The sequence below is a fragment of the Pseudophryne corroboree genome, chromosome 5 (assembly GCF_028390025.1).
Source record: "Pseudophryne corroboree isolate aPseCor3 chromosome 5, aPseCor3.hap2, whole genome shotgun sequence".
Taxonomy (NCBI): domain Eukaryota; kingdom Metazoa; phylum Chordata; class Amphibia; order Anura; family Myobatrachidae; genus Pseudophryne; species Pseudophryne corroboree.
Genome location: NC_086448.1, coordinates 187,780,440 through 187,796,233, shown reverse-complemented (window position 1 = coordinate 187,796,233; position 15,794 = coordinate 187,780,440). Strand labels below are relative to the sequence as shown.

The following is a 15,794-nucleotide window of genomic DNA, read 5'->3' as shown; positions in this document are numbered from 1 at the left end:
AAGCCAGGGAGTTATCCGAGCTAGTCAGGAACCTCCTAAAACCGAACCAAGTCTCAGTGCATCAATGCACAAGGGTTCTGGGTAAAAATGGTGGCTTCCTACGAAGCAATCCCATTCGTTAGATTCCACGCAAGAACTTTCCAGTGGAACCTACTGGACAAATGGTCCGGGTCGCATTTTCAGATGCATCAGCGGATAACCCTGTCACCAAGGACAAGGGTATCCATCATGTGGTGGTTGCAGAGTGCTCATCTTCTAGAGGGCCGCAGATTCGGCATTCAGGACTGGGTCCTGGTGACCACGGATGCCAGCCTGCGAGGCTGGGGAGCAAGGAATATCCAGGGCTTAGGGTCAAGCCTGGATACATCACTTCACATAAATATCCTGAAGCTAAGGGCCATTTACAATGCTCTAAGCTTAGCAAGACCTCTGCTTCAAGGTCAGCCGGTGTTGATCCAGTCGGACAACATCATGGCAGTCACCCACGTAAACAGACAGGGTGGCACAAGAAGCAGGAGGGCAATGGCAGAAGCTGCAGGGATTCTTCGCTGGGCGGAAAATCATGTGATAGCACTGTCAACAGTATTCATTCCGGGAGTGGACAACTGGGAAGCAGACTTCCTCAGCACGACCTCCACCCGGGAGAGTGGGGACTTCACCCAGAAGTCGTCCACATGATTAAAAAACTCGACAGGTATTGCGCCAGGTCAAGAGACCCTCAGGCAATAGTTGTAGACGCTCTGGTAACACCGTGGGTGTACCAGTCAGTGTATGTGTTCCCTCCTCTGCCTCTCATACCCAAGGTACTGAGATTGATAAGATGGAGAGGAGAAAGCACTATATTCGTGGCTCCGGATTGGCCAAGAAGGACTTGGTAACCGGAACTTCAAGAGATGCTCACGGAGGATCCGTGGCCTCTACCTCTAAGAAGGGACCTGCTCCAGCAAGGACCCTGTCTGTTCCAAGACTTACCGCGGCTGCGTTTGACGGCATGGTGGTTGAACGCCGGATCCTGAAGGAAAAAAGGCATCCCGGATGAAGTCATCCCTATCCTGATCAAAGCCAGGAAGGATGTAACCGCAAAAACATTATCACCGCAATTGGCGAAAATATGTTGCGTGGTGCGAGGCCAGTAAGGCCCGACGGAGGAAATTCAACTGGGTCGATTCCTACATTTCCTGCAAACAGGAGTGTCTATGGGCCTGAAATTGGGGTCCATTAAGGTTCAAATTTCGGCCCTGTCAATTTTCTTCCAAAATGAACTAGCTTCAGTCCCTGAAGTTCAGACGTTTGTAAAAGGGGTACTGCATATACAGCCTCCTTTTGTGCCTCCAGTGGCACTTTGGGATCTCAATGTAGTTTTGGGTTCCAAAAGTCACATTGGTTTGAACCACTTAAATCTGTGGAGTTAAAATATCTCACATGGAAAGTGGTCATGCTGTTGGCCCTGGCCTGGGCCAGGCGCGTGTCAGAATTGGCGGCTTTATCCTGAAAAAGCCCTTATCTGATTTTCCATTCGGACAGGGCGGAATTGAGGACTCGTCCTCAGTTTCTCCCCAAGGTGGTTTCAGCGTCTCACCTGAACCAACCTATTGGTGGTGCCTGCGGCTACTAGGGACTTGGAGGCCTCCAAGTTGCTAGACGTTGTCAGTGCCCTGAAAATATATGTTTCCAGGACGGCTGGAGTCAGGAAATCTGACTCGCTGTTTATCCTGTGTGCACCCAACAAGCTGGGTGCTCCTGCTTCTAAGCAGACTATTGCTCGTTGGATTTGTAGTACAATTCAGCTTGCACATTCTGTGGCAGGCCTGCCACAGCCAAAAATCTGTAAATGCCCACTCCACAAGGAAGGTGGGCTCATCTTGGGCGGCTGCCCGAGGGGTCTCGGCTTTACAACTTTGCCGAGCAGCTACTTGGTCAGGAGCAAATACGTTTGTAAAATTCTACAAAATTGATATCCTGGCTGAGGAGGACCTGGAGTTCTCTCATTTGGTGCTGCAGAGTCATCCGCACTCTCCCGCCCGTTTGGGAGCTTTGGTATAATCCCCATGGTCCTTACGGAGTCCCCAGCATCCACTTAGGACGTTAGAGAAAATAAGAATTTACTTACCGATAATTCTATTTCTCATAGTCCGTAGTGGATGCTGGGCGCCCATCCCAAGTGCGGATTGTCTGCAATACTTGTACATAGTTATTGTTACGAAAATCGGGTTGTTATTATTGTTGTGAGCCATCTTTCAGAGGCTCCTCTGTTATCATGCTGTTAACTGGGTTCAGATCACAGGTTATACGGTGTGATTGGTGTGGCTGGTATGAGTCTTACCCGGGATTCAAAATCCTTCCTTATTGTGTACGCTCGTCCGGGCACAGTATCCTAACTGAGGCTTGGAGGAGGGTCATAGGGGGAGGAGTCAGTGCACACCAGTTAGTCCTAAAGCTTTCTTTAGATGTGCCCAGTCTCCTGCGGAGCCGCTATTCCCCATGGTCCTTACGGAGTCCCCAGCATCCACTACGGACTATGAGAAATAGAATTATCGGTAAGTAAATTCTTATTTTTTCCTGCATCTGAGGAATTAAATGAGGTGTGTGAGGAAGCCTGGACTTCCCCCGATAAGAAATTGATAATTTCTAAACGGTTATTGGCAGCGTACCCTTTCCCGCCAGAGGATAGGTCACGTTGGGAAACATCCCCTAGGGTAGATAAAGCGCTTACACGTTTATCAAAACAGGTGGCACTACCGTCTCAGGATACGGCCGCCCTAAAGGATCCTGCTGATAGAAAGCAGGAGGCTACCCTAAAAGCTATATATACACACACGGGCATTATATTGCGACCAGCAATTGCATCAGCATGGATGTGCAGTGCTGCTGCTGCGTGGTCAGATTCCCTGTCGGATAATATTGATACCCTGGATAGGGACAATATTTTGCTGACAGTGGAGCATATAAAAGACGCTGTCTTATACATGCGCGATGCACAGAGGGATATTTGCCGGCTGGCATCAAAAATAAGTGCAATGTCCATTGCCGCCAGAAGGGGGTTATGGACTCGGCAGTGGTCAGGTGATGCCGATTCAAAAAGGCACATGGAAGTTTTGCCTTATAAGGGGGTGGAACTGTTTGGGGATGGTCTTTCAGACCTCGTTTCCACAGCTACGGCTGGGAAATCGACATTTTTGCCACAGGCTACCCCACAGCAAAAGAAAGCACCGTATTATCAAGTACAGTCCTTTCGGCCCCACAAACACAAGAGGGCTCGAGACGCATCCTTTCTGCCGAGAGGCAAAGGTAGAGGGAAAAAGCTGCAGCATACAGCCAGTTCCCAAGACCAAAAATCCTCCCCCGCGTCCGGTAAGTCCACAGCATGACGCTGGGGCTTCACAGGCGGACCCGGGGACGGTGGGGGCCCGTCTCAGAAATTTCAGCACACAGTGGGCTCTCTCACAGGTGGATCCCTGGATCCTTCAAGTAGTATCTCAGGGGTACAGGCTGGAATTCGAGACGTCCCCCCCCCCGCCGTTTTCTAAAATCTGCCTTACCAACAACTCCCTCTGCCAGGGAGGCAGTGTTGGTGGCTATCCAAAAACTGTATTCACAGCAAGTGATTGTCAAGGTACCCCTCCTTCAGCAAGGAAAGGGTTACTATTCCACAATGTTTGTGGTACCGAAACCGGACGGTTCGGTGAGACCCATCTTAAATTTAAAATCCTTGAACACGTATATCAGAAAGTTCAAGTTCAAGATGGAATCGCTCAGGGCGGTTATTGCGAGCCTGGACGAGGGGGATTACATGGTCTCTCTGGACATCAAGGATGCATACCTGCATGTCCCCATTTACCCTCCTCACCAGGAGTACCTCAGATTTGTGGTACAGGACTGTCACTATTAGTTCCAGACGCTGCCGTTTGCGTTATCCACGGCACCGAGGGTCTTTACCAAGGTAATGGCCGAAATGATGATACTCCTTCGCAAGAAGGGAGTTTTAATTATCCCGTACTTGGACGATCTCCTGATAAAGGCGAGGTCCAAGGAACAGTTGGTAGTGGGGGTAGCACTTTCTCGGGAAGTGCTGCAACAGCACGGCTGGATTCTCAATATTCCAAAGTCACAGCTGGTCCCGACGACACGTCTTCTGTTCCTGGGAATGATTCTGGACACAGACCAGAAAAAAGTGTTTCTTCCAGTGGAAAAAGCCAAGGAGTTGTCATCTCTAGTCAGAGACCTCCTAAAACTGGGACAGGTGTCGGTACATCAATGCACACGAGTCCTGGGAAAAATGGTAGCTTCGTACGAAGCAATTCCATTCGGAAGGTTCCACGCAAGGACTTTCCAGTGGGACCTGTTGGACAAATGGTCCGGGTCCCATCTCCAGATGCAACAGCGGATAACCCTGTCGGCAAGGACCAGGGTGTCGCTGCTGTGGTGGCTGCAGAGGGCTCATCTACTAGAGGGCCGCAGATTCGGAATACAGGACTGGGTCCTGGTGACCACGGATGCCAGCCTTCGGGGCTGGGGTGTAGTCACACAGGGAAGAAATTTCCAAGGACTGTGGTCAAATCAGGAGATTTCGCTTCACATAATATTCTGGAGCTAAGGGCCATTTACAATGCCCTAAGCCAAGCAAGGCCTCTGCTTCAGAACCAGCTGGTACTGATCCAATCAGACAACATCACGGCGGTCGCCCATGTAAACAGACAGGGCGGCACAAGAAGCAGGAGGGCAATGGCAGAAGCCACAAGGATTCTCCGATGGGCGGAAAATCACGTGTTAGCACTGACAGCAGTGTTCATTCCGGGAGTGGACAACTGGGAAGCAGACTTCCTCAGCAGGCACGACCTCCACCCGGGAGAATGGGGACTTCATCCAGAAGTCTTCCAAATGCTGGTAAACCGTTGGGAAAGACCTCAGGTGGACATGATGGCGTCCCGCCTCAACAAAAAGCTAAAAAGATATTGCGCCAGGTCAAGGGACCCTCAGGCGATCGCTGTGGACGCTCTAGTAACACTGTGGGTGTACCAGTCGGTTTATGTGTTTCCTCCTCTGCCTCTCATTCCCAAGGTACTGAGAATAATACGAAGGCAAAGAGTGAAAACTATACTCGTGGTTCCGGACTGGCCAAGAAGAGCTTGGTACCCGGAACTTCAAGAAATGCTTTCAGAGGACCCTTGGCCTCTGCCGCTCAGACAAGACCTGCTGCAGCAGGGGCCCTGTCTGTTCCAAGACTTACCGCGGCTACGTTTGACGGCCTGGCGGTTGAACACCGGATCCTGAAGGAAAAGGGCATTCCGGAGGAAGTCATCCCTACCCTGATCAAAGCCAGGAAGGATGTCACCGCAAAACATTATCACTGCATTTGGCGGAAATATGTTGCTTGGTGTGAGGCCAGGAAGGCCCCAACGGAGGAATTTCAACTGGGTCGATTCCTGCATTTCCTGCAAGCAGGGGTGACGTTGGGCCTCAAATTGGGGTCCATTAAGGTCCAGATTTCGGCCCTGTCGATTTTCTTCCAGAAAGAACTGGCTTCACTGCCTGAAGTTCAGACTTTTGTCAAAGGAGTGCTGCATATTCAGACTCCTTTTGTGCCCCCAGTGGCACCTTGGGATCTCAATGTGGTTTTGGAGTTCCTGAAATCACATTGGTTTGAACCACTTAAGACTGTGGATTTGAAATATCTCACGTGGAAAGTGGTCATGCTGTTGGCCCTGGCTTCGGCCAGGCGTGTGTCAGAATTGGCGGCTTTGTCCTATAAAAGCCCTTATCTGATTTTCCATATGGATAGGGCAGAGTTGAGGACTCGTCCTCAGTTTCTCCCGAAGGTGGTATCAGCGTTTCACTTGAACCAGCCTATTGTGGTGCCTGCGGCTACTAGGGACTTGGAGGATTCCAAGTTACTGGACGTAGTCAGGGCCCTGAAAATTTATGTTTCCAGGACGGCTGGAGTCAGGAAAACTGACTCGCTGTTTATCCTGTATGCACCCAACAAACTGGGTGCTCCTGCTTCTAAGCAGACTATCGCGCGCTGGATTTGTAGCACTATTCAGCTGGCGCATTCTGCGGTGGGACTACCGCAGCCTAAATCTGTAAAAGACCATTCCACAAGGAAGGTGGGCTCATCTTGGGCGGCTGCCCGAGGGGTCTCGGCTTTGCAACTTTGCCGAGCTGCTACTTGGTCAGGGGCAAACACGTTTGCAAAATTCTATAAATTTGATACCCTGGCTGAGGAGGACCTGGAGTTCTCTCATTCGGTGCTGCAGAGTCATCCGCACTCTCCCGCCCGTTTGGGAGCTTTGGTATAATCCCCATGGTCCTTACGGAGTTCCCAGCATCCACTAGGACGTCAGAGAAAATAAGAATTTACTCACCGGTAATTCTATTTCTCGTAGTCCGTAGTGGATGCTGGGCGCCCATCCCAAGTGCGGATTATCTGCAATACTTGTAAATAGTTATTGTTACACAAATCGGGTTGTTATTGCGAGCCATCTGTTCAGAGGCTCTTTTTGTTATCATACTGTAAACCGGGGTTCCTATCACGAGTTATACGGTGTGATTGGTGTGGCTGGTATGAGTCTTACCCGGGATTCAAAATCCTTCCTTGTTGTGTCAGCTCTTCCGGGCACAGTATCCTAACTGAGGCTTGGAGGAGGGTCATAGGGGGAGGAGCCAGTGCACACCAGATAGTCCTAATTCTTTCTTTAGATGTGCCCAGTCTCCTGCGGAGCCGTCTATTCCCCATGGTCCTTACGGAGTTCCCAGCATCCACTGCGGACTACGAGAAATAGAATTACCGGTGAGTAAATTCTTATTTTTTTTCTCTATGCTTGCATCTCAGGGGCACGGCGACTACTGTTGCAAAGACCGATCTGCACATGTGCAGTTCTAATCTGGAGCATACACAGATCAGTAACAATCTCTGAATCAAGCTCTAAAGTCATGGGGCTTTGAAAATCCACACCTTAGTAAATCTATACCCCCAGAGTCAAAATGGTACGTGGCCCCTTGTCCCAGTGGTACTGCGTCTTCTAACACAGTCCGTGACACCAGCACGCCCATCAGCAAAAGTCATTCCCCCCAGTCACTGCCCAGGCATGCCTGTTGGAATTGCATCCACTTGCAATAATCTTCATGCTGTACCTTCCGGATACGTGGGTAGAGGAAAAACATTGGGCACTTGCTTTGTGGTAGCCCACAATCCGGCTCAGTGTATGCACTCTTCTTGATAAAAGGCATGTAGGAGGAGGTAGCCAAGTTGGGGCACAAAAAGCTCTTCTGTTTTTCTATTATTTCCCCAATCATATACACCCCCCCCCAAAAAAAAAAACACACAAAAAAACACAAAAAAACCCCCAACAACAAAAACCTACATTTCAGCATGCAGCAATAGAAGTGGGACAGTGGACACCTCTCCAGACAGTTCAGAAATCCATGCAAAAGTCCTGACAGTCAGGACAGTGAAGCAGTTCCCTAGAAGTCAGGATAGTTGGGATATTCATCCACTTCATATTATTTTTAATGGCATGTATTATTCAAATTGCCATTTTATGGTTTATATCTTTTTATTCTAGTAATCTGACCAATTGCTTATATTCTTCTCTTCCAGGTAGAGTATTGAAAATGCTGGCAGTAAACTTCAGGCCAATTATTGTGGTTTGCTACCTCTGTTCCATGGTAGTGGTCCACGCAATAACACACTATGTGGCTGCGGTATATGAGCACCATGTTATATTGAACCAGAACTCTTCAGCTCTGACATCCCGAAAACTTGCCTTGGAATTTATGTCCAAAAACCTAAATATATATGAACAGCAGGTTTCTGCTGCCGCTGAAAAGGTATGTGTTGTTTTGTTATACGCATTATATTGACATTCTAATTATTTTCTATAGAATGTGATTATAAAATCATCAAATTTAGTTATGCCACTATTTCACTATTTATTAGGAACCCTTTTACAAAATATTGTATTCTGTGGGATGTTATACCATACTGTAGAACTTACCTAATAAGCGCTTTGGCTTGTATAGGAGCAGCCTGTTGTCTCCTGTATCCAGAGACCCGAAAACCGTGAAATCGGGAATATTCTGGCCCTGTAGTGTTGTAATGAAGTGACTCGACGTCATGATGTCACTTGTGTCAAGGGACCAATGACAACCAGCGGAGGAGGGGCTTTGCAGCCTTTCCCTCACCGCCAGTCCTTCCTGGACCCACTGTAAAGCACCCCCAGCACACGCCAAACCCGCTGCCGACCCCCTGCCAATACGCCGGACACGCTGCCGACAGGTATCCAGAAAATTCCCATGTACAGAATGTTCTCGAACATTCCAGATATGAGAGACTCAACCTGTACTAAGGGTAATTTATAACCATACAAGTTGGCATCACAAATATTCTTTTACACCTATTTTAACACAAGTTTGCATTTGCCAATGTTGGTAAATACAGATTAAGGGGACTATTTAATAAGACACGGGGCTTGAATATTGAATGCCAGAGGATACACAACTGTAGCCGAACTCACATGCCCCAAGTGGAAAATCCAGCACTGGTGCTGTGTGTGTATGAATACAGTTGTCCACCAATACTGTGAAAATTATATAAGTTGCAGATGACATAGCAGTCATTGGATTACTTTTTGGTGAGAATGAGGTGAGTTATCGCAGGGAAATTGAGAATTTGGTGGCCTGGAGTGAGGTTAATCACCTTTTGTTAAATGTGGATAAAACCAAGGTGATGGATGTCAGGCGTAGTTGTGATTTCTCACTACTCCCAGTATCTATAAATGGGTTAAATATTGAGGTTGGTCATTTTTTAAATTCTTAGGCATCCATGTTTCCTCCAGTTTATCGTGGGTGGTTAATACTCAGGCAATAGTTAAAAAGGTACACCAATGCTTATTTTTCCTTCGCCGTCTTAAGGTTGCAGGTGTGGGCGTTGGTACGTTATTGAGAGTGTTTTAACTTATGGAATCATAGGGGGAAATTTACTAAGCTCCCGATTTTGACCGAGATGCCGTTTTTTCATCAAAGTGTCATCTCGGTAATTTACTAAGCACTAATCACGGCAGTGATGAGGGCATTCGTAATTTTTTGCAAGTTCAGGTAAAAAATTACGAATGAATACACCATCGGTCAAAACGCGGCTGTTTAAGTATGAATCTCGGTCATTTACTAAGAAGTGCAAAGCAAAAAACAAACAAACACTGCCGTGAAAAATTACAACTCGTAAAAAAGTGCTAAAAAAAAACAGACCTACTTTTTTTTTCCGTGATTGGATAGGCATGCAGGGATCCATGAGATCCGTGCATGTATATCAGTGGGAAGGGGTGGGAAAGTTGTTATTTTATTAAAAAAAATTGCGTGGGGTCCCCCCTCCTAAGCATAGCCAGCCTCGGGCTCTTTGAGCCGATCCTGGTTGCAGAAATATGGGGAAAAAATTGACAGGGGTTCCCCCATATTTAAGCAACCAGCATCGGGCTCTGCGCCTGGTCCTGGTTCCAAAAATACGGGGGACAAAAAGAGTAGGGGTCCCCCGTATTTTTAAAACCAGCACCGGGCTCCACTAGCTGGACAGATAATGCCACAGCCGGGGGTCACTTTGATATAGTGCCCTGCGGCCGTGGCATCAAAAATCCAACTAGTCACCCCTGGCCGGGGTACCCTGGGGGAGTGGGGACCCCTTCAATCAAGGGGTCCCCCCCCCCCAGCCACCCAAGGGCCAGGGGTGAAGCCCGAGGCTGTCCCCCCCCCCATCCAATGGGCTGCGGATGGGGAGGCTGATAGCCTTTGTTGTAAAAGAAAAGATATTGTTTTTAGTAGCAGTACTACAAGGCCCAGCAAGCCTCCCCCGCATGCTGGTACTTGGAGAACCACAAGTACCAGCATGCGGCGGAAAAACGGGCCCGCTGGTACCTGTAGTACTACTACTAAAAAAATACCCAAAAAAAGACAAGACACACACACCGTGAAAGTATAATTTTATTACATACATACACACATACATACATACTTACCTTAAGTTCCCACGCAGGTCGGTCCTCTTCTCCAGTAGAATCCAAGGGGTACCTGTTGAAGAAATTATACTCACGAGATCCAGGGGTCCAGGCTCCTCGGGAAATCCAGGGGTAATCCACGTACTTGACAAAAAAAACAAAACGGTGTCCCGACCACGTACTGAAAGGGGACCCATGTTTGCACATGGGTCACCTTTCCACGAATGCCAGAAACCCACTTTGACTTCTGTCTAAGTGGGTTTCTTCAGCCAATCAGGGAGCGCCACGTTGTAGCACTCTCCTGATCAGCTGTGTGGTCCTGTCCTCACTGACAGGCAGCACACGGCAGTGTTACAATGTAGCGCCTATGCGCTACATTGTAACCAATGATGGGAACTTTCTGCTCAGCGGTGACGTCACTTTAGGTCAACCGCAGGGCAGAAAGTTCCCATCATTGGTTACAATGTAGCGCATAGGCGCTACATTGTAACACTGCCGTGTGCTGCCTGTCAGTGAGGACAGGACCACACAGCTGATCAGGAGAGTGCTACAACGTGGCGCTCCCTGATTGGCTGAAGAAACCCACTTAGACAGAAGTCAAAGTGGGTTTCTGGCATTCGTGGAAAGGTGACCCATGTGCAAACATGGGTCCCCTTTCAGTTCGTGGTCGGGACACCGTTTTGTTTTTCTTGTCAAGTACGTGGATTACCCCTGGATTTCCCGAGGAGCCTGGACCCCTGGATCTCGTGAGTATAATTTCTTCAACAGGTACCCCTTGGATTCTACTGGAGAAGAGGACCGACCTGCGTGGGAACTTAAGGTAAGTATGTATGTATGTGTGTATGTATGTAATAAAATTATACTTTCACGGTGTGTGTGTCTTGTCTTTTTTTGGGTATTTTTTTAGTAGTAGTACTACAGGTACCAGCGGGCCCGTTTTTCCGCCGCATGCTGGTACTTGTGGTTCTCCAAGTACCAGCATGCGGGGGAGGCTTGCTGGGCCTTGTAGTACTGCTACTAAAAACAATATCTTTTCTTTTACAACAAAGGCTATCAGCCTCCCCATCCGCAGCCCATTGGATGGGGGGGGACAGCCTCGGGCTTCACCCCTGGCCCTTGGGTGGCTGGGGGGGGGGGACCCCTTGATTGAAGGGGTCCCCACTCCCCCAGGGTACCCCGGCCAGGGGTGACTAGTTGGATTTTTGATGCCACGGCCGCAGGGCACTATATAAAAGTGACCCCCGGCTGTGGCATTATCTGTCCAGCTAGTGGAGCCCGGTGCTGGTTTTAAAAATACGGGGGACCCCTACTCTTTTTGTCCCCCGTATTTTTGGGACCAGGACCTGGCGCAGAGCCCGATGCTGGTTGCTTAAATATGGGGGAACCCCTGTCATTTTTTCCCCAATATTTTTGCAACCAGGATCGGCTCAAAGAGCCCGAGGCTGGTTATGCTTAGGAGGGGGGACCCCACGCATTTTTTTAAATTATTTTACAGTGTTTAATTAAAAAAAATAAATAAACCCCAGCACGGATCACACAGATCCGGCCGAGATTGATTGTAAAAAAAGTCGGCAGTGTTTTGCTAATCACTGCCGTAAAAATAGGTAAAAAACCACGAATGACATCGACATCGGAACAAAAGAAAAACCCGAATACGACAGCTTAGTAAATCCATCGTAATCAATTCAAAAAGTTGCAATTTTACACTGTCGATGTCATTCGTGATTGAACTTGGACATGAATTTGGAAAATACGAATCTTAGTAAATGTACCCCATAGTCTGGTACGGAAACTGTACCATCCGTGAGCAAGGAGAGTTAGAGCACTTGGTTCGCTCAGCTGGTAAAATTATTGGGGTCCAGCTGCAGACTGTTAAAGATCTCTTTGCAGCAAGATTGATAAATAAAGCTAGAAGTATACTGTCTGATTCTAGCCATCCGTCTGCTTATCTTTTTACGAAGTTGCCCTCTGGTAAGCATTTTAGATCTTTGAAGGCACGCACAAATCGTCTACAGAACAGCTTCTTTCCAACTGCCGTGCGCATACTAAACACTCATTGTAAATAATGTGTCATCTCTCTAATGTGTGTTATTGTGTGCTCTTTTATACCTATGTCCTACTTTTTTTATCATCGTTTGGTGTGTTGTACAAATTTAATTTCGTTGTCAACTTTTGTTTGATAATAACAATAAATGTATCATATCGTCGTACTGGATTAGATCTATGTGGGGGTATAACTTCCAAAAAACAAATGTAATGTCGAATCAACTTATACTATATAAAAGCGAAAATTTGTCCTTCTGTCTTTCTATACAAAACCACAGTTTACAAGCGAAGATTGTGAAATTTTACATACGAACGTATTAAAACATGACGGCAGCAACTAAAACAATTAGAAATCCCTGGGGGGGGGGGGGCAGCAGCACAGAGTATATCAGGAGACAGTATAACTCCGGAATTGCTGGAGCAGTGTAGTCAAAAATTGGTACACATATGCCTTCTAATCTGGAAACAAACACTGTGGGGGGCAAGACACCCCTAGCACCCCTAGAGTTGAGGCAGCAGCACTGAGTATTTCAGCAGACAGCATAACTCTGGAATGCCTGCGGCAATTTACAACAAACTTGGTACACATATGCCTTACACTCTGGAAACAAACACTGTGGGGGTCAGACACCCCTAGCACCCCAAGGGGTGGGGCAGCAGCACAGAGTATGTCAACAGACAGCAAAACTGTGGAAGGCCTGGAGAAATTTACACCAAACTTGGTATATATCTGACTTACAATCTGCAAACAAACTCTGTGGGGGTTAGACACCCCTAGCACCCCAAGGGGTGGGACAGCAGCACAGAGTATGTCAGGAGACAGCATAACTCCCGAATGCCTGGACCAATTTACAACAAACTTGGTACACATATGACTTACCAGCTGGGAACAAACACTGTGGGGGTAAGACACCCCTAGCACCCCTAGGGGTGAGGCAGCAGCACAGAGTTTTTCAGCAGACAGCATAACTCTGGAATGCCTGGAGCAACTTACACCAAACCTGCTACACATATGACTTACACTCTGGGAACAAACACTGTGGGGGCAACACACCACTAGCACCCCTAGGGGTGGGCCAGCAGCACACACTATATCAGGACATGCCTGATATGTCAGTGATGACAGGGCTGCATGTAACAGGGTCAGTGACATGATGGGAGGAGGGGAATGCAGGTAGCACAAACCCACACACTGAGAGTTGTATAGTGGAAGTAGCATGGTCCCCCAGCAGCACAGAGTATATCAGGAGATACATAATGTGCTTCGCTGTATAAGAAAATGTAAAAAAATCGATCATTTCACAGGGGCACTGATATGATGTGCGGAGGGGAATGGAGGCAGCAGGAAGCTACAGACTGAGAGTTGTATAGTGGGAAGAGCAGGGTCCCTTTGGGGACCAAAAAGGGGTCTGGCCACTACACAAAGTGTGTCAGGGAAACAAGATAGCCTATATACTAGATCTCCAACCAACGTAAATTAACAAACCACTATCATTCTAATTTACCATCCTCATCCCGTAGCAAAGCACGGGTATTCAGCTATCTAAAATGTTATTTATACTGTGTATTTAATATTTACATTTTATTTTTGTAAACAGACATTCTTAAAATCCCAGGCAACGCCGAGTACTCCAGCTAGTAGTTAATAAAATACTGTAAGAATCTAATTTGCAGCCAAGTACAGATGTCCTTCTTCATCTTGCGGATAGTCGCCTGTAGCGTGCATATACCTCACGACAGCAATTACCCACTGCATGTCCCAACAAGCTGTGGTGTCTGTACGTATCATGCATTCATATGGAAGCGGGTGCATACACGTGCCCTTGAATAGTCCCAGACACACTATTAGCACTCTGTTGCCACAAATAGAACTTAGGATGAGCCTGAGCACATCTGTAGTAAAAAAGTGAGTTTGGTACTTACCGTTAAATCCATTTCTCCAATTCCACAGGGGACACTGGAGGATCTTTACAGTGGGGGTATAGATGGTGGTCCAATGGGAGACTGGCACTTTTAATTGTTTAGAATAGTGACTGGCTCCTCCCCTCTATGCCCCCCCTACAGACCAGTTTGGAAACTGAGCCCGAGAGGAGATGGCTCGACATACTCGTACAGAGGAGGAGGTGAAATAGAGAAACAGTAAAAAAACACGGTTAACTCACACAAAACCAAAAGCAACCGTCATTGTCACCAGTCAACTGAGTTGGAGAGAACTCTCCAACAATCCCCTAACCTGGAGAAAAGAAGAAAACCCAAGAATAAAACGCCCAGCGCTGTACCAGTAAGTTCCAAAATCCTGTTTTCTTCTTCATCCACTAGGGGACACTGGAGGATCTTTATGGTGGGGACATCCCAGAGCTCCCAACACTGGCGGGAAAGCACTGAGAGTCTTGAAGCACTGCTCGGCCAAACTGAGAATCCGACGCTGCAAAGGTATCAAATTTGTAGAATTTTACAAACGTATGTTTTCCAGACCAAGTTCCTACTCTACACAACTGCATCAGAGAAACTCCTCTAGCAGCTGACCAGGAAGAACCAATGCATCTAGTGGAGTGGGCTGAAACCGAAGTCAGTGGAGGTAGAGAGGCTGTGAGATAAGCTTGTCTAATGGTAAGTTTGATCCAACGGGCCAAAGTTTGTTTGGAGGCCGGCCAACCAGGCTTGGCAGCATCATAGAAAATGAAGAGAGTGTCAGTCTTGCGTAAGTCAGCTGTTTGGTCTACGTAAACACGTAGGGCACGAACTACATCCAGGGATCTTGAAATAGGAGAATCTCCTGATAGCACCGGGACTGCAATAGGTTGATTAATGTTAAATGCTGAAACAACCTTAGGTAGAAAAGACCTATGAGTGCGGAGTTCCGCTCTGTCCTTATAAAATATTAAATATGGAGGATGGCACCACAGAGCTCCTAATTCAGAAACCCGCCGCGCTGAATCCAGGACCAGAAGCAAAACTACCTTCCATGTAAGAAATTTTAACCACCGATACCAGTGGTTCAAATAAAGATGAGTGCAAAAACTGTAGAACCGTATCCAGATTCCAAGGAGTAGTAGGAGGGATAATGGAGGTTTAAGGCGGATAATCCCCTGGAGGAAGGTCTGTATTTCTGGAAGTAAGCCTGGCGAAAAAGGAGAAGCTTAGCCAATGTAAAATAAGAAGCAGAAAACTGACGCTGCTCACCCCAAGAGATGTAGGCTTTCCATATACGGTAATAGTGCTTTGAAGTGACCTCTTTTCTAGCACTCCGCATCGTACCAATAATATCACCGACCTGGTTTGGGAGCGTTGTGGACTCTGGGTTTCTTCCGGTGACCGGGAAGAGGAACCGCAACTGGGCCGCAGCAGAGATGGCCGAATGTAAGTTTTCCTCATGCAGGATCAGGTCGGCAGACAGGAGGCACGCGTGGACGCTGAAGGTCTCCTGAAAGACAGAACTTGAAAGGTGCTGATGAATCAGTGAGGAATACCAGGTGCTGGAGGCACAAACCGCTAAAGTGCACTGGGGTTTGGAGGGACTGAAGTGCTTGTAGGCGCTGAAGTGTTTGGAGGCACTGAGGTGCGGGGAGGCGCTGAAGTGCTTGGAGGCGCTGAAGCGCTAGGAGACACAGGTGCTTGGAGGCACTGAGGTGCTGGAAGGCGCTGAGGCGCTTAGAGACACTGAGGCGCTTAGAGACACTGAGGTGCTTGGAGGCACTGAGGTGCTTGGAGGCGCTGAGGCGCTTGGAGACACTGAGGTGCTTGGAGGCGCTGAGGCGCTTGGAG

At 47.9% G+C, this 15,794-nt stretch overlaps 1 protein-coding gene across 2 annotated transcripts in view; it reads left to right on the top strand.

Annotated features, from left to right (window-relative positions):
* Nucleotides 1-15,794, top strand: part of BTD (biotinidase) — a 218,718-nt gene that overhangs the window by 162,430 nt on the left and 40,494 nt on the right. For both annotated transcript variants that reach the window (XM_063921951.1, XM_063921950.1), the window contains exon 2: nucleotides 7,598-7,827. In XM_063921951.1, coding sequence (XP_063778021.1) covers nucleotides 7,612-7,827 — 216 coding nt within the window. In that variant the 5' untranslated portion in view covers nucleotides 7,598-7,611. The remainder of the gene's footprint in view (nucleotides 1-7,597; nucleotides 7,828-15,794) is intronic.